We start from the raw sequence: 23,024 nt of genomic DNA, 5'->3' as shown, positions 1-23,024 counted from the left end.
GTTTTTCTTAACCTAAGTCACTCTTTGGGATGGACAGGTGTTTTTTTAATTCAATTCATCAATTTATAGGATCTTAAAAAGAAGTCTTTATGTACAGGAGGAGAATACCCATTTGTTTCTCTACAAAAGCTGCTCTATTTGTGTATTAAGAGTTGCAGCATAACATTATCAAAATTAAGACTAGATAACTATCAGTAAACTAGTCTGAGAGGCTGTTGTGAAGTCAAATCCCCAACCATTAAAAAAACTCAATGTCAGTGAAACCTAAAAGCAAATCAAACAAATCAAGAGGACAACCAAAACAGACACACTAGCTTTGATCTAATTATAAGCTGAAGACCATTTCACAATTTTTCCCAAATAAATGTAATATCTGAGGAGGTTGCCTGAATTCCTGAGTCGATGTAACCGTTCTGCCACTATTAGCTCCCGTTGAACTGGAAACACCATCTGAACCACATCCTGTGTTTGCATATCACATCACAGACAAATCCTGTGGTGACCGGGGCAATAGGATGGTACGATTGTGGGTGCAGTGTTTTGCATGAGGAGCCTGTACAATATAAATCAAAAGCAATATCGTTTGGTGTTCGATTGAAATATCATACAGGCTTTCTGCATAAGACATTGTGTTTTCTCATTTTATGCACATATATGTATGTGTGGGTGTGTGCATGTTTGGTCTTTAGTTTAACAACAGTACAAGTTAAAGAAGCATCAACAGACATATAGGCTTTCTGCATTATAATTAGTGTTTGCCATTTTATGCACGTGTGTGTGTCAGAGATGAAGTGTCACTGTGCAGCCCTGCCAGTGTGAGTCAGTGTGTGTGAAACTGTTAAAAACATGAGGGCACCATGCAGGCTTTACGTACCCAGCAGGAGCAGCTTCAGCTCCCGTCTCGCGTCTCTCTTGTCTCGCCGGAGTTGCTTCTCGATCTCGGCGTTGATTCGTTTGGACTCCTTCGCCTCTTCACTCAGGCAACAAGCCATCATGGAGTCTAAAGTCATCACCACATGAGCTGAAAAAGCCCGTCTGACAGGGGGGGCGCCGGATACACCTCACACACAGTACCAGTTAAATTAAGAAAGAAACCCCGACTCTGAGCAACAGTTAGCTTTGAATTCCTTCTATTAGACACTGAAGACCGATGCTTGGTAGACTCGCTGCAGAATCTGGCCTTTCCTCGTTGAAGGTAAAACCGCTGTCAAGTGTCAAATATTTGACAGCTTAGTCAAAGTCTTGTGTAAATCCTCAGGCTACGGGGACTGACAACCGACCACAGACAATGTGCAATGCAGCATGTCCAAAACGAGCTCAAATAACCACATTACTCCACGCACTTTCCACAAAAGCTGTTATTAGTCACTAAGCTAAACGCTGCTAATGTTACCACCAGGCTAGCGTGACAAGTTGATGGGTTTGTAGAGTAACAACACTTGTTTTTAAAAAATATCTTTCCCGCGTAAGAATGACACTCGTCAAAATTACGGGTTTTTATTTCAACAAACTACCGGCTTCGGTCCCAGACACAGTGGGACACAACTGGCTGCCACTGCCACATTTGTACAATCCCTCCTCCGCTGGTCGCCCGGCCGAGCACAAGCCTAGCCGCCCCGAAACTAACGCCGTACGCCCGCGCAGTGACGATGAGCGCCCGTCAAACTGTCCAACCACCGAACCCACGGAAAGACTATCCCACCGTCCGTGGCAGTCGACGGACACTCTAGCCCCACGACCAGCCGAGTGAAAAGCACCGCGCTCAGGGGCGGGTATCCTCCCGCAGACTCAGGCTCCGGTGGCCAGGGTAGCTAAATGGACAGGCTAATTGTTAGCGGGCTAGGTTAGCTCAGCTAGCCATCCCTGGATTTGCAGCAGACTGGCTGAAGCAGAAAAGCACAGGGCTCGGCCTGACGGAGCAGCTCCGGCGCATTTATCTAGACTTCTCCCAAACAGGCCCCCAGGACCAGACCCTGTAAAACGCGGAAAAGGGCGTCTCACTGGCGGTCAAATGGAGCCATGTAGTCCGTGCAGTTTACGGCTCCTGGTGTTTTTTCCTGGTGGTGGTGATCGCTCCTCGTCACCCACTCCTTCTTCAGCCCCGGTGTGGCGCTGCTGCTGACGTCGCTCGGGATATGATTGATTGACGCGGGGAGAGCGAATGAAAGTGGCGCGTGTGGGCGTGGGGGGCGGGACTTTCCCACAGCATGGTTAACTTCCCCAGTTTGCTTGAGAGGAAGTCTTCCTTCTGGAGGCGTGTCGGCCACCAGCGGCTGACATTTGACTGGACGGGCAACGCCCATCTCCTGTCAAAGACCCGATCATCCACACTGGAGGTGCTCAGGTGGCAACCTGGGCCCCCCCCCCTTTGATAAAAAAAAAAAAAGATAATCAATTTCATTTATTAATCCATTAAAGTGTTTTTATTGTTTATTGTTTATAATTTCCATAGTTTTGTTCTTATTTTTCACATCTTGTTTAGTGTGTGATACATTGCTGTTGTAACATAGCAATTTTGGGTTCAATAAAGTACATCTATCTATCTATCTATCTATCTATCTCTGTCTATCTATCTGTATGTCTATCTGTCTGTCTGTCTATTTATCTACTTATTTCAGTTACTTTATTATACTGTTGGATGGTTAGGTCCATTATGTTTTATCATATTATCTGACCATGAACGGTTAGGTTAGCTTTAGTATTTAAAATAAGTTAATGCAACAAAAGCTATGAGAACTCAATGTAAAATTACTAACTAATACTACTCTCTCACAAACTAGAATGGTACCCAAAAGAGCACATAACTTCGCAAGGCCCAACAGTCCTCTCAAATTCAAAGCTGTACCAAACTTTACACACTCATAGATATCAGTTCTTTAAAGGTGCCTGTTTATTTCATCATGAAACATGAAATATTTCCTCAGAAAACTGTGAAAATTGTCTTCTCTTGGTACTGCCCCTCATCATCAGTCTCTGGGTGTGTGTGTGTGTGTGTGTGTGTGTGTGTGTGTGTGTGTGTGTGTGTGTGTGTGTGTGTGTGTGTGTGTGTGTGTGTGTGTGTGAATGTTGTCACTGATGAAGGTGAATCTCATTTAAGCAGTCAATATATTGTTGGGAACTTTAATGTGAAAGACTGCATTATATTGTGCGCCCGATTATAATCTTCATCCACAAATAAATGTAGTGGAGTAAAACACACAGTATATCTCTTAGAAATGTGGAGAAATACAAGTTTGAAGTAACAGATGAATAAAATAATAGACCAGAAGCCTGTTAAAATTGTGCTGAAGTGCAAAACTATAACTTGTACTTGTACGTGTTTACTTTCCTCCAGCAGAGTGAATATTTCTAAGAGAATGAGACAGAGCAGTTAGATGATGGTGATAATGATCGTTGGCATCTTCATCCATGTTAAAATAACAACTCTATCACTGAGTAAATTCTTCTCATGTGAATGAGCTGACAGGCAATCTTGTTGAGCCAAGTGACATCTTGTGGACATGTGGTGTAGTTGCAAGCCTGGAGTTCAATAGGACACTTAAAGGATTGCAGTCATATTTTCTTTGCCTTGTACTGAAAGTAACGATCTCTTCTCTTCAACACTTAAATAATTAGATCTAAGGAAAGTTGAAAAAAGTGGCTGCTTTTTGCAGTTTTCAAGTATGACATCCTGATGCTCAAATGCCACACATTGTTGGTATGTTTGGTATGATGAGGAAAAAACTCCAGACATGACTCATGAGGTTTCAGCCTGACCTGCCTGCCCACATCTCTGGAGGCTGTGAGCTGCAACTCCTGCCACAAGACTCCACCCACAGAAGTGACTAACATCCTTATTCAGTCACTCTGGATCTGCGGAATCATTCAAAAAGCAGAAACTTGCATTTTATATTCAGTGTCAAGGAAATACAATATTTGCAGTAATCATATACAACAGACTTAAACCTGACTTCAAAAGGTAGAGTCATTAAACAACATTAACTGAAAATGGAAGTTAAGGATGTGTAGCTAGTTCAGTATGGGGATTTTCTTATTTCCTCTTTTGAAATCATATACAAATTTTAAATTCTACCAAACATGAAATGCATTTTCCAAACAATAATGTCGAAAAGTCTTGTTTTAACAATTGTTTATTAAACACTACCAGGATAGCAACACTTTGCATTATCCATGTGTGTTCATTTATTGTTTGAAGTGATGTTAACATGAGAGGAAAGCGCGTCCCAGGGTCTGATTGCTGTTGTCAGATTAATTATTGATCATCCTCTGTTTCCCATACCAGCCGGTGACAGGGGACAAAGTCTCCTCCGGTCCCCTACCTGCTGGTCTCCCTGCTGCTTGTAAGCATCCATCAAGAGGAGAGACAAGTCCTATAGGCCCTGCAGATTTCTGTAATGCATTATATCTCTCTATAGAGATTCAGCTTCTGTATTTAAATATTTTAAATGAGTCATTCAAATATTATTATTTTGTTCTTGGATCTTCCTTTGATCTCATTGTTACTTCCATATTTTTACAGACATATATACATAATCAAAATATGGACAAAGGAATAAAATAGAATAGAATAGAATAAAACAAGTGTATAAAATGTTTATGAATTACACAGTTTGTCCTATCTCCTATTTGTTCACAATATGGCTTCACCTCCACCAGCAAAAGAAAACATCAAACATCCACCTGTCTGTGACTGGAAGGATCTTCGTCACTGTCACAACGGAGTGGGTAATGGGGATCTAAATAAACTGTAACCAACCTGGAAGGATGTGGCAGATAGTTTTCTGTTACAGTCAGTCCACACCCATTGGATTCCCTCCCACTCTTCTTACTTTCTTCTTCTTTTTTCTTGTCTCCCTTTAATTTCACAGACACAGAAAAAGAAGTTACCGAAAAAAGAATACTGTAGCATTATGCTAAAGGCCTGTTCATATATGTGCCTTGAGTACAGTTTTATTTTAAGGTGATACTAACTACTGCTGAGTTGTTTACATGTATTGTATTTGATCTTCATTTGCAAAGGAACAAGAGCTGTAGCACAAATCCACTGGAGTAAATGTACAAAATCAATGAACCAGGACCTTCTAAATTCACATGTAGAATATATGATGTATGTTGACGCCTGTGTAACTTGTTGTACTGTTGTAAAACACACACACACACTCCTGTATACCACATGTGACAAGAAGGCGCCTTGTACAGGAATAACAGCTGTAACTTAAATCCATCATGTGAAATGAAATCATTACTCAGCAGGTTTGTAGTAAACCTTGATAAACTCGCTGTACAGTATAACTTGCAGTAACATGCACACCTCTTTCACTCTTTCACCTCACCTGGTTCCCATGGCAATGCAGTGCTCATTATGTGACACCATGAGAACCTGGACAAACCTGTTCTGCTGGCTGAGACAAACAGAATAAAGGGAGAGGGAAGGACAACAAATACCTGTTGTACAGTCGGTAAAAGAACCTGCTGCCACATTAACACTGCTTTCATGAGAGTGTCATTTCTTCTGGTGTTGTGACATTTGTCATAGTTATGTTTCCAATGTGATCAGTTGATTGAGATTTCAAATCGTGTATAAGATAAGAACAAAAATCATTTTGTAAAAAGTTTAAATCGAGTCAAATCAGAGTCAAATTTCATTGAGGAGTAAAACTTGTGCGTGAGAGTGAATTCACTGGAGCTGAAACTAGAAGCAGGGGGCCCGAGGCTCCGAGCGAAACTTTACCCGCAGCGCAGCGCAGTGTCCTGATTCATTACACGCAAATCACACGCAGTTAAAGAAAGACAGCATCCGGTATTACTCTTCCACAATAAGACCCCACAATTTTATTTTCCAAAGTGACAAACAGTAACATAAAGCAGGGTTCACATGGAGCCACGTCCTGCACAACACTCGGCCACAGACATAAGCTCATATATTATTTGCTGTCATATGAGTTAGCCTTCTGTGCACCTACAGCTCTGTGTATTCACATCATGCAGCTGCATGACTCATGAAATACTTATTTACCTTGGAACAATGCACCTGAGGAGTGGTGCAGTATGAACAATGAATCATATATCATGGTGCAACAGAACAGTGCAGCACTAAACGGTTTGGAATTATCTTGTAAAGCATGTTGCACCTTTGATCACAATATTATTATGTCACAGAAACCACAGGTTTCTGTCAGATTTATTTTTCTCTGTTTGTTCCAAAAGACTAATACGTTTGCAAAAGCAGCTGAAATACATGTGTTTCAAGTGGACTAAATAAGGATAGTGTTAGGTTGATATGAAAGTGCCATTTGTTGATAAAAAATAATGATAATGATAATAGTTGTGTAGAAAATAGCATGTATGTTACCTTTCAAGTTATTGTCTAGATTGAGAAAGATATTAAAAAATAACCCAAATCGAAACATAATCTATGTAAAGGTAAATAAATTCATCAAAAATAACATAAATACATATGATGGTGTGCAAAATGCACAATCAAAAGAGTAAATACTTGGAAAATAGGTGAGAGACATATAAGTTTGCATTCCCCCATTCGATGATTATGATTAGTTCTTTGCCAGTTTTGACGCAATGTTGTTAAAGATGGGAGTAATTATATTAACTACCATAATTTATCACACATGATTTCATTATATATGAACAAATGTTTTATGTGTACATTTTAAACACACAATTGAAGTAAACAACACATTACTTCCCATTGAAATAGTGACAGAAGTAAAAGTTAAAATAGCAAGTGTCAACTGTATAGTCAGGTAAAGTAGGTGACAAGTATCACAGAAATAATATAAATGAGACAGTGAAACTAATACTAAACAAAAGTGGCAGTAAGTAGTAATGATAAAAGGAGTAAGTTATGTGGGATATTACACGATATTGAAATATTGAACAAAAATTGCACATTATAATAAAATAATAACACATAAAAAAAAGAAAAACATTATAATATTGCACAATTAAGTTGTTAGTAGTGCACCCCATGAGGAAATAAAAGGTACTTTAAAGACATATTAAAACATGTCTAAGCAAAATCCATCGATTTACTCCACTTGTGTATGTTAAATGTACGAGTAATGTCCAAGAATGGCGTTAAACACTAACAACATGCTCTTATTTCATTCGCGATCCATGCCTCATTTCCGGCGCTGTTGCGGTAACTTGCCGCTCCTCCTGCCGTCGCGTCGCCCAGAGCGCATTCCAGGTACAGTGACTCTGCCGCGCGCCACCGAGGCTGCGCATTCCTCTGTAGGCGCGGTGAGGTTTCCAGAGCAGACTGCCGCTGCTGCTCGACGTGAAGAGCTGGAAACTACACAAATGCTTTAACAGAGGATCAGTGCGGGTGTGATGACGCCGTGTGCGCGCTTCAGCCACGGTGTGTGTGGACAGGGGACACGGTGAGAAATGGAGAGTGGAGCTGCGCGCAATCAGGGCGAGTGACGGACTGACAGGAGGTAAGAAGCTGGATGTCTTCTGTCTGTAACTCCATCCAGTTCACACTGACTCAGCTGACTTCAAAGTGAATTTAGTAAAGTTACCAAAGCTCAACTCTGACCTGTTGACATAGGCAGTGATTGTGTTCACAGCGTCAGAGGAAACTCTGCTAGAATAAAAACCTATGGCCGAGGACTGGACCCTGCACGGCAGCTTGGTTTTATTGTCAGTCCTTATCGGCTCATTACAGCTGAGTATTCATTAACAGTTCGGTGTCAGTGGCTGTGGCCATGGCCTGCTGCTGGCAGTGGTGCTACCGCACCTGTGTGTGCCTCCTGACCGAGGAGGAGAAGAAGACCCTCACTGTGCACAAAGAGATCCAGAGGATCCTGAAGCAGCAGAAGAAGAAGGAGAAGAAGGAAGTTAAAGTCCTGCTGCTGGGTCAGTGACTGCACACACACACACACACACACACACACACACACACACACACACAATAATTATTATTATAATTTGAGACTGTAGAAACAAGAAGTGCTAAGTCATTTGCATTGACTTATATTCATTGTGGACAACCATAACCAATTCATTCATTGGAAACCTGAACCTTAACCTAACCACAATTCACATTTTATCTGTAACCCTAACCTTTGTAAATGAAGTTTAGCCTCATAAGGTCCTGTCAACTCAGTGTTTATGTTGAAAGAGACTCAACAATGCAAACAGCATTAATTAAAGAAATGAAAGGAATACAATTGACTCTACAATTGCCCGCATCCGAAAACAATGTAAAGCATGTGTCACCATGTGAGTATTTAAAGAATGGTCCAGATGAGATTGGTTATACCTGAAAAACCGCAGTGACTGTGGAGATGCACCGCCCAGGAGCCTTCAGGCCGAATTTTCAGCTGCTTTAATGACCTCACACAGACCTGTGGTTGAACTGAGAAAAAATGTTTGAAACTACTTTACCACTTAACCAAGTAATTACTGAAAACTTTGGGACATTTTACTTTTTACATGAAACATTATACTTATTTTCTTCTTTTTTTAATAGTTATTTACAATATAATTTATGGTTAAATTGTAAATCATTAAGCCTCAATCACATTTCTTTTTCATGAGGGTTCAGAATGTATATATATATATATATAAATTGGCAATGATCACACCTTGTTCCTATTTTGTTGTTTTGGTTTTAGTGTTCAGTACCATTTAACTGCATAAATAGAAAGATTGCCTTGTTGAAATTCAACTGTTGGTGTCATTAGATGTATTTTCAGAAGAAATCACTGCTACATCTAACCCTATAGACAAGTTGAATTATAATCTCGGAGTTTATCTATCGATTTAAATTTGGCCAAACCTTTTTCACAGTTGGCAGGTGACATGTTGACTTTTGTAGCAGGACATTTACAGAACCAAAAACAATGGTGGTGACTCATTAGTCTCATCAACTATTATTGTATTTTAATGCTGTGATATCTCAAAATGGGCTCTCTTCATTATATTAAAATGAGAAAATGTTTGCTTCTACTGAAAAGCAGCTGTAAACAAGCTGTAAACTTAAAAGGTCCAGTGTATTAAATTATAATATTTAAAATTATGTTTTCAGTAGTGTATAATCACCTTAAACTAAAAGTCGTGTTTTCTTTACCTTAGAATGAGCCATTTATATCTACATCAGGAGCAGCTCCTCTTCCTTTGAGTCTTCCATGTTGCCCCACCATGTTCTACAGCAGCCCAGAAAGGACAAACCACACTCTGGCTCTAGAGAGGGCCTGTCACATGTTAAATATAATTTCTCATACACACTTTGAAGGGGAGGGTCATGCAAGTGATATTTTGTTGGTTGCCATATGCAATTAAATCATACACACTGAAGATTAAACATATTATCACTAACTGTGAGCAGGTTAAGAACTGATTTAGGGACATGTCTCTGGCCACCAGACTTAAAGGGATAGTTCACGCAGAAATGAAAATTCACTCGTCATCTACTCATCACTTTGCAGATGGAGGGGTGGGTGAAGTGTTTGAGTCCACAAAACATTGCTGGAGTCTCAGGGGTAAACAGTGGTAGAGTAAATGGTGACCAAATCTTCAGACATAATAAAACAACAGAAAAAACACAACATGCCTTGTCATATTCATCACACTGGATTCTGCTCTAACACTGTTGGGAACTATCCATTTAGATTCAATATTCAGTCTCCTTTTAGCTCTGTTTTGGTCTTTTCTGGCTACTTATCTGTTAAATGCTTTGCTATGCTCACAAGGTAACACTAATATTGTTTGTCTGCTGTTTAGTGCTGGACAGTTCACATACAAACTGTTCAAACTGCTGAAAACAGGGTTGATGAGAGCATGGAGACAAAATGTTATTGTTGCAGAACATAAAACCAAAATAGTGAGCTGGAAGAGGCTAAAATGTTTTGTAGAGAGTTGAGTAAAAGTTGGTAGTTATCTGTAGGATAGTCACTCTCAGCTACACCTTAGTTTTTTGATCCAATGTTAGCTGAGCAATATTGTTTAGAGCAGATTTTAAGTTAATTACTCAATCTACCAAGCAGGCTCCAGATCAGGGGGCAGACCCAGGGATTTGTTTCACTTTCGTTAACATTGTGCAATAACCAGGCATGTTTAGGGGACTGGTATCTGTGAGTGTGTGAAATTTGGTGCAGCTCGATTTAATTTATTTGATTGTTGGGCATCAGAGGAAGTGCTCAATTTTTTTCAGATCAATTTTTAGAGGCCAGTTAAATCTGGAATATGATATTATTTAGACTCAAAAAAGTAGAATCCAGACGTGAGGTTCCTCTATAGAAAAAACTTAGACTGAGTTTCAGTGATTGTTTTTAAATCCACTGTTATCTGTCCATTTTATAAATCACCTATCCACACAAGGTCCAAGGCAGCAAGACACACACACACACACGTGCACCAAAAGGCACATTGAGTTTTCAGTTCACCTACTCATGTCTTCTTCAGTCAATGTGGACACAAACTGTTTTAGCTGTGCTGCTAACATCTGTTAATAGAATCATAACAATAATATGTGATTTCGGTAATTTCATCTTTTGTTGGTGCAGGAACCGGGGAGAGTGGAAAGACCACCTTCATCCGACAAATGAGGATCATCCACGGACGCGGCTTCTCAGAAGAGGAGAGGAAAACCTTTGCTAAATGTATCTTTCAGAACATCTTCACGGCCATGAAGGCCATGACCAGCGCCATGACCACACTCAGAATCCCCTACTCGAACCCAGAGAACGAGGTGAACACCAGCAGCGTTACCGGCATCACCATGTGTCAAAGAAGCAGACGTAGCAGATGACAAATTTTGTTTAGTGCCTGCATTAAACAAGACACACCAAACACACACACACACTCACTCTCTCTCTCTCTCACACACACACACACACACTTACCATGTTGTTGTTCTTAAGTAGAAATATAACCATTAACACACAAACTGAACTGGTGAGCAAGCAAATAAAGAGGGGCTAATTACACACAAAATTGCTGTTGCCCCAAGGTGCAAATCACATCGACAAATGGGAAAACACAAAACACAGCATATCACATACAGTAAAATCATACTGTATGGCTTATTATCTTTATGTTAAAAAGACGGACAGTGCATTCGTCCAATTAGTGTTGATCCTTGTCAACAGGTAGCAGGAACCTACATTTTTAATGTCATTGTTTTCTTATTTGCCATTGTGATTTTGTGTGGTTGTTGTTTTCTTATTTGGTTATGTGTTTTTGCATCTATCACTGTGATAACTCAGGGCCATCATCGAAATGTAACAGGTGCACTCAGGAGTTCAAAGAGTTGAGAGTCTCTCACACACACATCAGTATGTGATGACATCTTCTCTTGCTGTCTTTCAGATGTTTGCGAAGTGGCTGCAGGATGTAAACACAGTGCAAATCACCCAGCTGGAGCGGGGCTACGTCGAGGCGATTCGCCGCCTCTGGGCAGACCCGGGCATTCGTGTCTGTTACAGCCGCCGCTGCGAGTACCAACTCCTGGACTCCACAGAGTAGTGAGTACAGCTGCTCACGACACCGCACCACACCCTGAGTCAGGGCTGGGAATTTGAGAGTGTCACATGTTGAAACATTGTCATAGCAAGTTGCCAGAGATGATATCACTATACAAGAATCTATGATGGGCAGGAGACAATATCGGCGAGACACCACATAACAATGCCTGTGAAAAAAGAAGAAAACACACCTGTAACACACCTGGCTTAATATACTTGATCAAAAAGCAGAAGTCATATTATTCTGTAGTGCAAAAGAGAATATGGTATACATACTGTATTTTAGTTTGATCTAATTGTTCACAAAATCAACTGGACACTTCACCATGATGATGGTATAGGTCAGGGAAGAGGCCGTCACATTTTGTTGTAGATCCAGGAATTTTATTTAGGGTGTTTATATAAATATGTTAACTGGATCTAACACAAACAGAGATGATCAAAAGAGCAATTAAATAAAATTAATTAACGTGTGCACGGATGCATAATCAGAGAGTAGGTTTTGTTTTGTGTCAGCCAGCGTAGAACCTATTTATTAAATGATTAAACACAAAAGTATCTGTATGGCTAAACAGCACAAGGCATAACAACATGTTTTCATTTTACCGGAATAGAAAACAGGTATAAAACAATAACGACCCAGCACAACACATAAGTAGCTGTGGTAAAGAAACAACACCACTTTGGAAACAATCTGTCCGTTTGATAAAACCTATATATGTGTATTAATAAAAACGTTTTTTTTCTTGCCATTGAATCACAATAGAACATGTGGCAACATATTGCTGCATCGTTACCACATGTGACCTTTGTACCATAACTCAAAAAGTGGAAGTGCAACAAAGAGACTTCGTTGAATTAGCTGTTTTAAGCTCTTGCTCCTCTCACTGCTGCATGTTTACAGTAAGAAAAACTGACCTATTAAGGGATAAATCAGTTTAGAGATTGATTAATCAATCAAGCGACGGACAGAAAACCATTGGTCAACAAGATTTGAAAATCAAATGATCACAAGACAATTATGAACATCATTGGATTCTTGATGGGATTAAACAAGGGCTCTAAGAAATGATGGTTATTTCCACTGTTTTTAGACATTTTATTGACCAAATAACTGTTGAAATAAAGAAGAAAAAAAACCCAGATTAATTGATGATAGAATGATAATAAACGGTAGATAGAAAGATAGATAGATAAATCTCTTTGTTATAGCAGCAACATGTCCTGCTGTAAAATACATAAAATATAAGAACAAAACTGTACAGAATATAAAGAACTAAAAATAAAAAGAATATACATAATATATATTTATAGAATGCAATATACTTTTAATGAATTATTCAAAATAAATTGTGTTTACTATTTTCTTTTTTTACCTGTTTCAATATTTTCTGATACACATAATAAATGTTGTCTTTGTTCAAATCCTTGCTTTGTTACTGTAACACTTATATTCTGTAATCAGACCACAAGAGGGGGCTAACTCTTCACAGACATCACAATAATTATTCATTTCTCTGCCGTGTTGAAACCTGCAGTTGACATATAAGAGTCTTTTGAAGGGGAAATATTAAAAAAATGAGCCAAGAGACAATAATAGTGTCAGTGAGCACCACAGCGTCAGCGGCATGAAAAGATTAAACACAGCGAGGGTCTGAGGTATCAGAGAACAAAGCCTGGGCTCAGCCTTCCTCCTCTGTGTTCTCTCTTTTCCACTGCTGCTCTGTGTTTACCCAGCAGCTCAATCATTGTGGAGTGAGCATGATAAGAGACGTCCAGTCAACATGAACTAATGACAGCTTGTATCAACACGAGCCGTAAGGCTGTCATCTGTCCACAGGTTGATATGGACTCCCCCCACTCCCTCCTTGTATTTTTAATCACTGTTTTTCTTCAGCATCACTAATTCATCGTACTTCATCTCACTTCAGTTTGTTTCACATGGGCCGCGCTGGATGGGACATAATCACAGTTTGTTTTACTCATCTAGGGTCAGTAAAAATATTTTTTCTATCCCACCTCCCTCTCTTTCAGCTACATGAGTAATCTGGACCGCATCGCCGTCCAAGAGTACATCCCCACAGAACAGGATGTGCTGCGAGTTCGATTCCCCACCACGGGCATCCACGACTATTCCTTCACCATCAAGCCCGTCACGCTAAGGTGGCTAATCCTCAGGTCACCAGTCTCTCACAGGGACAAATCTAAAACGATACTATTCATTGCTCTGTGAAAAAAAAAAACTCTATTGACTCTGACAGAGGCCTTGTCTGCTCGCGCCTGTTTGTAGGATCACATTTCTCATCACCTCTGTAAAGAGCTCCTGCCGGGAAGTGAGGTGGCGCTCTGCGTGTTTTACTGGCAGAGCGAAACCAAACTTACTGGAACAATTAGAACTCAAATATACAATAATCTGATACAAACTACCTAAAATGATTTGATGTCTACTTTGACTTTTTACTTTGGTCCATGTCTCATGTGCTAACATGAAGGAAGCAGAGTTTATGACCTATACTACAGCCAGCCACAAGGTGGCTATTGAGACAGTTTGGCATAACTTTTGGGCCTATGTGTTTAAATATTGAATAAGGACATATTGGTTAGGCATACCTCCTCCTAATGTTCATGATATTTCCCCTTGAAAAAAATTAAATCTTAAATTAAGTTTCAATTCAAAAACATTTCCTGGTTTCATAAGTAGTTTTTTATTTGCTTTCACTCAAATTTAAAGAAGAACCTCCATTGCAGTTTTTTATGTTCTTACTTAAGAATATTTCAAGGTTTTTCTGAGACATCAAACAGTGACTGGAATTTCAAAAGGTCTGACATTCAGTTTTAATTTGAATGTGTTTGTATCCATGAAAACTGTGTAATGATCATAGAGTCAAGGCTTCTTGTCAAATCTGAGATACTTCACTAAACCAGTAGAAAATATGTGTCAGTCTAAATAATTAGCTGCTGCTCCGTACAGCTGCTCGGTGTGCTAATTGAAACAGTATCAGTGTAAATATGAAGACTTCTATTGTTTTCACAAACTGCTACTTGCCCTGACACCTACTTATTCCTCTGCTGTGGTCCCTGACAGGATTGTGGACGTGGGCGGTCAGAAGTCAGAGCGTCGGAAGTGGATACACTGCTTTGAAAATGTCATCTCGCTCATCTTCCTGGCCTCCCTAAGCGAGTACGACCAGGTCCTGGAGGAGAGAGATGACATAGTAAGATCCTGTTTGTGTGTGTGGGCTTTTTGTCTGTGTCCCTCTGTCAGTCCACCACTGCAGAATGTGAGCAGATACCTACCCACTTACATACCCTCTACCCACCTACCCACTTACCCGTCTCCCTCTCTACCTACACCTACCTACCTGTCTCCCTACCTACCTACCTACCTACCCATCTCCCTACCTACCTACCTACGTACCCACCTACCTACAAACCTGCATACCACCTACATACCCTCTACCTACCTAGCTACCTACCTACCTACTACCTACTTACCTACATACCCTCTACCTACCTAGCTACCTAGCTACCTACCTACCTACCTACCCGCCTCTCTGTCTCATTCACCAATACTGTAATATACAAATACTAAATTAACATCATTCAAAATTTTGATTTGCAAATGCATTGTCTATCCATCCATCCAACTGCAGTCATTTCATCTGTCCACCAGTAGGTCTCACCCTTGTACAAGTAAACCTCTCTCTCCCTATCTCTCTACTCCCTGTCGTCTCCTGTCCACTTCCTCCCTCCCATCCTGTCGCTTAGCCTTTTATCTCTCCCAGCCACTTTTCAGTCTCACCTCACCTCCCCCAATAAACTCCCCCTTTTCTTACAAAGGACTGCTTCCTCTCTGTGCATCAACCGTGCCATCTGAATCTACCCAGCCACCCTGGGGGCCAAGTTAAACTCAATGTCTCAAACACTTTAAAAACAATAAAATCCCCCCCCAACAATGAGCACAATGCCAAAGTTTAATGACGCATTGATGCTGCCTCCAGTATGATAACTGTCTCCCTCTCTGTCCCTCAGAACCGAATGGAAGAGAGTCTGGCTCTGTTCTACACCACCATCCATTCCCCCTGGTTCCTCAAAACCTCCATTATCCTCTTCCTCAACAAGACTGACATCCTGGCTGACAAAATCCAGACCTCCGACCTGCAGAAATACTTCCCCAACTTCACAGGTAAACTTGTTTCCTATATAGTGAGGTTAAGTAATAAGACTTGTTGAATAAACCAGTTAAGTGGTGAACTAATTAGTCGATTGTTCAGAAGTCTGACTAATGGCTTAGATGTGAAAAATAATGATTTTTTTTGTTCCAGCTTCTTAAATGTGAAGATTTGTTGTTTTCATTGTGAACAGTTGGATTTTCAATTTCAGACTTAACAAACAATTAAGCAACTCATGGGTTGCCATGAAATCTGGTACACGCTCATAACCTTCACAGGATGAATTCCAGTATCTTTCGTGGTTTGTTAGCTTTTCTTCCAGCACAATTTCAGACACTTTACTTTGGTTGGGATATAAAGAACTGTAGCAGAATACGGGTCTGAACACTGACAATAGGGTTTATCACCATTGACTGTATGAACACATGGCAGTTACCCAACAGTAAAGCCAAAGAATCGCGATTGCCCCCTTGTGGTTGGCTGCAGTATTGTTTAATAAACCCTACCTCCTCCTTTTAGATAATGAAACATGTCAAAGTAAAATGCTGGTGTTTGTTCAAAATGTTTGTTGTTGTCTGATAAAACAACGGTTGTGATGTTGCTTTCTCCAGCCAGTTTGGTTTGAGCATGCAGCTTTCTGATCACATCCTATTGCATCCGATGCAAAATAATGCATCATTTCAAAAAGTTTATTTGCGTGATTTCTGTCCTGGAAAACGTTTTCCTCAAATTGGTGTCCTGGTGTCAGGAAATTGATCAATTATTGTTTTTTTATTATTGTTTGTTTGAGTCTTTTCTTTTCTCCCTCTTTCTTGTGAATCTACACACATAAATTGCACAAATGTACACACACACACACACACACACACACACACACAAATGAGTCACTTCCAGGTACTCGGTGTGCTTAATGATGTGGCTGCAGCCTGTAGCCTCTGTGGTGTGAAAGGCTGTTCAGCGGCACCCTAACAGTCCCCACCCCCCAGACCCTCTACCTCCATCCTCTCTTCTTCTGTTACCCATGGCAACTACAGACAGATAACGTGCTTCCTCCAAGCCCTGCAGCCCCTTACCCTCCCACACCTCCCAAACCCCCAGGTGCACGTGTGAATATGTGTGTGCAAGGTGGGACTGCAAGTGATTATTAGTGTGTGTGTGTGTATCTGTAGTGTGCCCACCATGTTTTACCATTATCTTTAGCAGGGTAAAAATAATGACTCATACAGGGTCAAGCTCCTTGATGTCAATTTAACCTTAACACTAGCTCTGAGCCACTCCAACCACTGGCTGCTATTTGTCGCTAGTCTCACCATGTTCCTGTGTGGAGACAGTGTGGCCCTTCTCACTGCTGCTGTAGCTTCACTTGAATGCTCCTGATGTTAATTAGTGAGAAATGTGGTGATTTGGACTGCAGCACAAAACTGATTTGTCAATTCAATGATTGTGTTGACAAAAAGTTGTTTGAGTCGTTTAAGGAAAAAATCCAAATCATAATTTCCAGCTTTTCATATGATGGATTTTCAACTCAGTTAAATTAGTTCCACCATGGAGGCTTTGTTATCTGCATTTGTTTTACTGATAAGGATGCAACTAACAATCAGATCAGATTATGTTAAACTCACCAATGCCCATATAATCTATTCTGATATCTTATTTTATTTACTCACAGTCCAATACATAGAAACATTCTGTTTATGATCATATGTGATGCAAACAATATGACTGCTGAATTGATAATCAAGAATTGATAATCAAGAATTGATAATCAAAATAGTTAACTTTTTTTTCCCCATTCAGTTGAATTTTTCTCTTTGGGTTTGTTGAACTAACATTTATGTGTTTTGGCATCAGATAGATTAATCAATTCATTTAAAGAGTGATAACTTATTAATGCTACATAATTATTTGTTGCAACCATAGACTGTCTTTAATGACGGACGGCTTGACAACTGCAAAAAGTTAAGCCAAAGTGTCTTGGTCTCCACCTAGTGGCTGACTGCAGTATAACTCATAAACCCTTTTTTTTCTCAAAGATGGTTTCTGTCACTTTAGATGGTTCTTATCACGATGTTTCATGAAATACATTCATGTGGCTCGTAAGTTGTGTGAAAAGTCAAGATTGACAGCTGAGACTGACTCACGATTGGTCAGTTTAGTTTATCAGATCCATCCGCCAATAGCTACTACATAGATTCTAGCTCTGAAATGCACAGTGTTTATAGCCGTATATTGAAGCTACATTTCTGGAAAGTGTAAGGGACGTGGAGACACGTCGCTCATCTTTATATACAGTCTATTGTTGCAACACTTACAAATTGGACCCCTACTCTGGCCTCAGTTGCCTTTTCATGATGATGTTTTTATCATCCAAATCAAGTGGACTGTTGTTTTAGTGCCTTGCAGCTTTGGCTTTAACATCGTCACAAGACCCTGATATCATCACAGAGAGGGAGTTGCCTCTCTTGTGATTTGATAAGACTGTTTGTCCAGGATGTATGTTTGTTTCATGTGAAATGCATTATAGTACGAGATGCACACAAAGTGTTGAAAGGATTTTACAATAATTATGACTTTGTGTTGTTGTGGCAATTCTGCAATCCCACTCTGACAGAGAGGAATGAGACAAAATATCTCTTACAGTATTGTCACACTTTAATGCTCAGATATCAGGTCAAGATTCAATCAGTTGCACAGGATTCAGCATGATCAAGTTCACATTGTAAAGATTCAATCATGATCAATCATAGAGGAAATGAACATGAGTACATTCTGCATGATCAACATGTAACATTTCCCTTACAGTGTCTACAGACAGTTTCACCTTATTGAAAATACAGCCATTTAATTTAGGCTGCATCCATACTACTACACGTTAGTTGAAAAGCAGATTTTCAAACTAAAATGATCTATGTCCACATGAGCATGTTGGCTCTGTATCACTTTTAATCCCTGTCCACAATAACATTCCTGAAAATGCATATAACATGACCAATCACGTATACTGGGAATTGCTTGAATAACATCTTGTGTCCTACGCTTGTAAGCAGGTGTATCATTTTAAAATACAGATTTTAAATGAACAACAGCTGTCAGCAAAGACAACAGAGTCAGCAACGCTAAGGCTACTGCCAGAAGGGGGTCATGTGAAAAGAGCCAGACAAATCAGCGAAGGCTACACGGTGACCAAAAACACCTCAAACATCTCAGCTTTTAAACGAAAATTGGACTAGCAGCTTTTCCAAACCTCTCTGTTTTACCAGTTTCAGCATGACACAAGGCGTATCCACAGTAGAGGGGATGGCTTTTCAAATGAAGATGTAGTAGTAGTGATGTAGCCTTAATCTAATCCACATAATTACATAAAAATTCAAAAAAATTCGGATGTCCTCCTCTTAATCTTCATCTGTTGCTGCCAATTTATTCAGGCTGATTTATGGCTGAAACTAACAATTATTTTTACCATAAATGTATCTGTTGATTATTGTGTCATTTCATTGATTTGGTCCGATCATGTCCAAAAATTTGGCCTATTAAAGCTTTTGGGTGATTTACTATCACATAAGACATTGAAAAACTGGATCATGGGGTCATCTCAAACAATAGTAACTGACCCAAATGCATATTTTGCCTTTTTTGTTCTGCACTTTCATCATTCATCTCTTTCTCACCTCTGTAACAGGTAAGAGACAAGACCCTGAGGACGCCAAGAAGTACATCCGCAAAATGTACGAGCAGCAGGCAAGGAAACTTGACCAGACGTTGGAGTGGAAGACTCTTTACCCGCACTTCACCTGCGCCACCGACACCAACAATATCCGCAGGGTCTTCAACGATGTCAAGGACACGGTGCTGCTCAAATCCCTTGAGGAATACGGAATCATGTGAACTTTTACTTTATTTAAATTGTTGGCTTATATGAGCGGAGACTCTGATGGACACCAACGATTCTTTCTAAAGTCCAGACAATCATATCTCCTCCTCCTCTTCACCATTATCACACCTTGATGATGAAGTAGGTGCAGAAAGGGAAGAGATTGTACTCAACGCTGCCACACTCTCTCCTCTCCCTCTCAAGTAGAAAACATGGGAATGTTTTGGAAGGATTTGGCTGGGAGACGCAACAAGTCTGGGTGACTTTTCATCAGGGAGCGAGGATCCAGTCCTTCCTCTCAGCCAACAGCTTTTCTGCCAATTTTGATTTTGTCCTTTTTTGTTTGATTGTTTTGGTTCTTAGTTTTTTTAAGAGTTTAGAATTTGGGTCATGCAGTGACTGAACGAACCCATAATTGAAGCAGGAGCAGAAATGCAATGAAGTGCTGTGCTGCCATTAACAGAGTAATACGTTCTACAAGAGAAGATGATGCCATGCATGGGAACACCACATTTGAAATGCTTTGTTACCATCAAGCACGTGCTTGCACACATACTGCAAAAACACAAATTCTTCCATCATGCCCTGTGTATGGCAATACTGTACATAAGGTCTGTACTACTCCACTCTTTATCCCCACATAGTCCAATGTTTTAGGCCCGGAGTTTGTACACACTGAACACAGTCATCAGGCGCATATACGGCATGGAATGATGGCACTTGGGCGGTCTGCTTCTGTTTGGCGGATCTGGGCCACAAATAATTCATAGCAATACTGTGGGTCAACCAAAGGTGCTAAAATTAGTTTTGTGCTATTAGGGTGATATTCACCATTTACCACATGGGCCCCTGTAGGTTCACATCTAGACTACACCTTTCCGAGGGCATCGCATTTTCGCCAAAAATGCACGTACACATTTGTTTTGGGATGTTTGGGAGAAGGCCAGAGGTCATTGCCTAATGTGACCCACATCCGTATGCTATCTAGCAGGTACCTGTAGATTGCGCAACTGCCACCAATTGAGTCCACTGTCTATCTCCTAACATTCACCTCCAGTCTTTGTAAAAGTTCACACATTCTTTCTGTGTTAAATGGTTTACTCCGTTAAGTGGATGGATAGTATTGTATTGTATAGGTATTGATTGTATGCATAACCTCCAGTTTTGGGGGTTAAGAGATCTACTTGTTCATGGCTCACACCTGCTCTGGTGCTCAAGACACTGATCTGCAGCCTGCAGTTATTTAAATGATGACAGAGGAATGTCCTGAACATCTAATCCATCAACAGTGTTTCATCATTATTGTCTTACTGGTAGGACGGGAAAGATAAGAATTACAAAAGGGTCTAAAAAACGCCAGAAGTTTAAAAAAATTGATTTGAATTTTAATAATTTTAATAAATTTGTATTGCCTATTACTTTTTTAAAGAATGGATTGCATCATGAATTAAGTTGCTCATTGTGACAAACTATGAGAGAAGTATCACCCTGAATCTATCTTCCTTGCAGCTCTATGTTGCATTAAAGCTCCTATTTTTTTTTTTGCTATTTTCTGGCCAGCAACCAATGTTTTGGTACAAGCAGCAGTTCAAAGAGTTCTTTCACCCACTTTACATTGTCTATAACCAAATGTGAGACATACTCCGTTAAAGATAAGCCTGTAAACAGGCTGAGACCAAAATGAGCTAAAAAGAGTTTCCAGAGCTTCAGAACACTCAAGTCACCAAAATAAAACTGTTAAAGTGCTGTAATGTCTATTTTCAGTGTGACAGTGGGTCATTGCCTCTGTAAAAAGCCTGTTCAGTACTTTTCAACACTTTCCCTACAGCAATGAAGCCAAAAGCAGCTTTTTAACAATATGATTGTAATGCTACATCAACTACTGCATTTTCATTTGAAATTGATTGCAGAGCTGCAACAGCTCTGCAACCTAAAACTTCCTGTGTATAGTGGGGCGCATTAAACACCAGCATGCGCATGCACGTGAGGGGTCACTTCGTATGTTACGTTTTCAAGCATGTTATTAAAACTGCAGAGATTGTCTAGTCGACCCTCTGAGCTGAGTCTGAGAGGATTCTGCAACAGTTCCTTTATCTGTCTTTGGCCAATTTTTTCTGCTAGTCCAGAAGACAATTAATACACTTTATTGAAATCAATATCATAAATTCAAGCTCTAATCACACTTGGTGGCTGACAGGTTTTAAAAGGTCACAAATGAAAAAAAGAGACACTGAGAAAACAGCAAGATTCATGCTGCGAGTTCAATCAACAATGGTGGGCCAAAAAAATCTGCTCTGCTGGCTAAAGGGTAAAGAATATTAATATGAGGTGGCAGTGTGATCTCCTTTTGTGTCCTATTTATATCAGCGTGTGGAGAGGGGAATTTTATATTTGTCCAGAGCGTGAGTTCTACCCTTGTGTGCGTCACTGAGGGTTGAGTGTGTGTTGAGTGGAAAATGACATTGAAATTTAGTAAATTAACTGACCTTGATGGGAAGCTAATATTAGTTCACTGTGTCTGTGACGAGGTTCCGCCTGCTGTTTTGTTGATTGTACATAACATGTTTTGATCTCTACATGGCTGCTTCATGTATGAAGATGAATTAGCTATTGTTAAATCTTTATGTTGCCTTCAAACACAAATGTTTGATTTTACTGTACATTAACTAATGACTACTATACTTTTGATTGTTGTTTGCTGTATTTTAAAAATATTGTTAACCAACATCACATAAACTGTGACTAGAGAAGGCGTTTGCTAGTGAACTTTTGCAATGGGAGACCGCTTCTCATACGGTGACAGCAAATATTTGGCTGTAGATTCGGGTGAAGGACGTGGGCAAATATGTATTTTTCTAGCTAATATTAAAAACAAGCATCTGAACATGCATCATCTGCTTGCTTTTGTCTCTTCCTTGGTAGATGTGGCCAGGGAGTCTATCCATCTGTCTGCGTGATGTGTTTTCTCTTTCTCATACGGACAAGTATGATCTCAAAGGCTGTAATCACACGCTCGCTGTGACCCACAGTTTGCAAATAATACACTGACTGACATGTAGGATATTATAACACAAAGCACATGGTGCGGACCGCGAGAGTCCCTCTATAAACAAAGTCATGAAGGAAAAAGCGTCTCACCAGGTGAGGGGAGTCCAAGCTTGACAGGATCACATGAGTGTTGTTTATCTTGTGATATTCCTTCATCAACTACTGGCAAAAGCAAAACAAACTTTCCAGTCATAGTTTTCACAGAGCTCGACTGTGATGATCCACTGACAACAGCCCGACTGTACCGCTGTACACGCCACATATTTACATATTGTATTATACAGAAACATGCCACAGAGGAATTCCACTGTAATACACACAAATGATCATGCACACACACACACAAGCACGCTATGGCTGATAGTGGCTGTCAGAGCACTGCACCCCAGGAGTGTGAGAGTGTGATCCTTTGGCCCTGTTGATTTTCAGACTCATCCAGAAGGC

At 40.1% G+C, this 23,024-nt stretch overlaps 2 protein-coding genes and 1 long non-coding RNA gene across 4 annotated transcripts in view; 1 reads left to right on the top strand and 2 right to left on the bottom strand.

The window, feature by feature from the left end:
* Positions 1 to 2,120, bottom strand: part of LOC109625670 (guanine nucleotide-binding protein G(q) subunit alpha) — a 33,630-nt gene extending 31,510 nt beyond the window's left edge. The window contains exon 1 of one of the 2 annotated variants that reach the window (XM_020081015.2): positions 875 to 2,120. In XM_020081015.2, coding sequence (XP_019936574.1) covers positions 875 to 1,010 — 136 coding nt within the window. In that variant the 5' untranslated portion in view covers positions 1,011 to 2,120. The remainder of the gene's footprint in view (positions 1 to 874) is intronic. The other variant, XM_020081014.2, reaches the window with a different exon arrangement.
* A 5,568-nt stretch (positions 2,121 to 7,688) lies between these two features.
* Positions 7,689 to 10,514, bottom strand: LOC109625716 (uncharacterized). Its single transcript, XR_002202480.2, has 3 exons — positions 9,095 to 10,514; positions 8,285 to 8,380; positions 7,689 to 7,826 (listed from the first exon to the last, which is right to left on the bottom strand). It is a non-coding gene; the product is annotated as an uncharacterized lncRNA (long non-coding RNA).
* Positions 7,728 to 22,420, top strand: LOC109625715 (guanine nucleotide-binding protein subunit alpha-14-like). The gene is made up of 7 exons (XM_020081108.2): positions 7,728 to 7,878; positions 10,530 to 10,714; positions 11,335 to 11,489; positions 13,524 to 13,652; positions 14,575 to 14,704; positions 15,522 to 15,675; positions 19,341 to 22,420. Exons 1-7 carry the CDS (start codon positions 7,728 to 7,730, stop codon positions 19,544 to 19,546), a joined length of 1,110 nt encoding a protein of 369 aa, XP_019936667.1. The 3' UTR covers positions 19,547 to 22,420.
* The last annotated feature ends 604 nt before the right edge of the window (positions 22,421 to 23,024 follow it).

Source organism: Paralichthys olivaceus, chromosome 3 (genome assembly GCF_024713975.1).
Source record: "Paralichthys olivaceus isolate ysfri-2021 chromosome 3, ASM2471397v2, whole genome shotgun sequence".
In the NCBI taxonomy this organism is placed as follows: Eukaryota; Metazoa; Chordata; class Actinopteri; order Pleuronectiformes; family Paralichthyidae; genus Paralichthys; species Paralichthys olivaceus.
The sequence above is the reverse complement of the archived record's forward strand: the minus strand, read 5'-3'. Positions and strand labels throughout refer to the sequence as shown.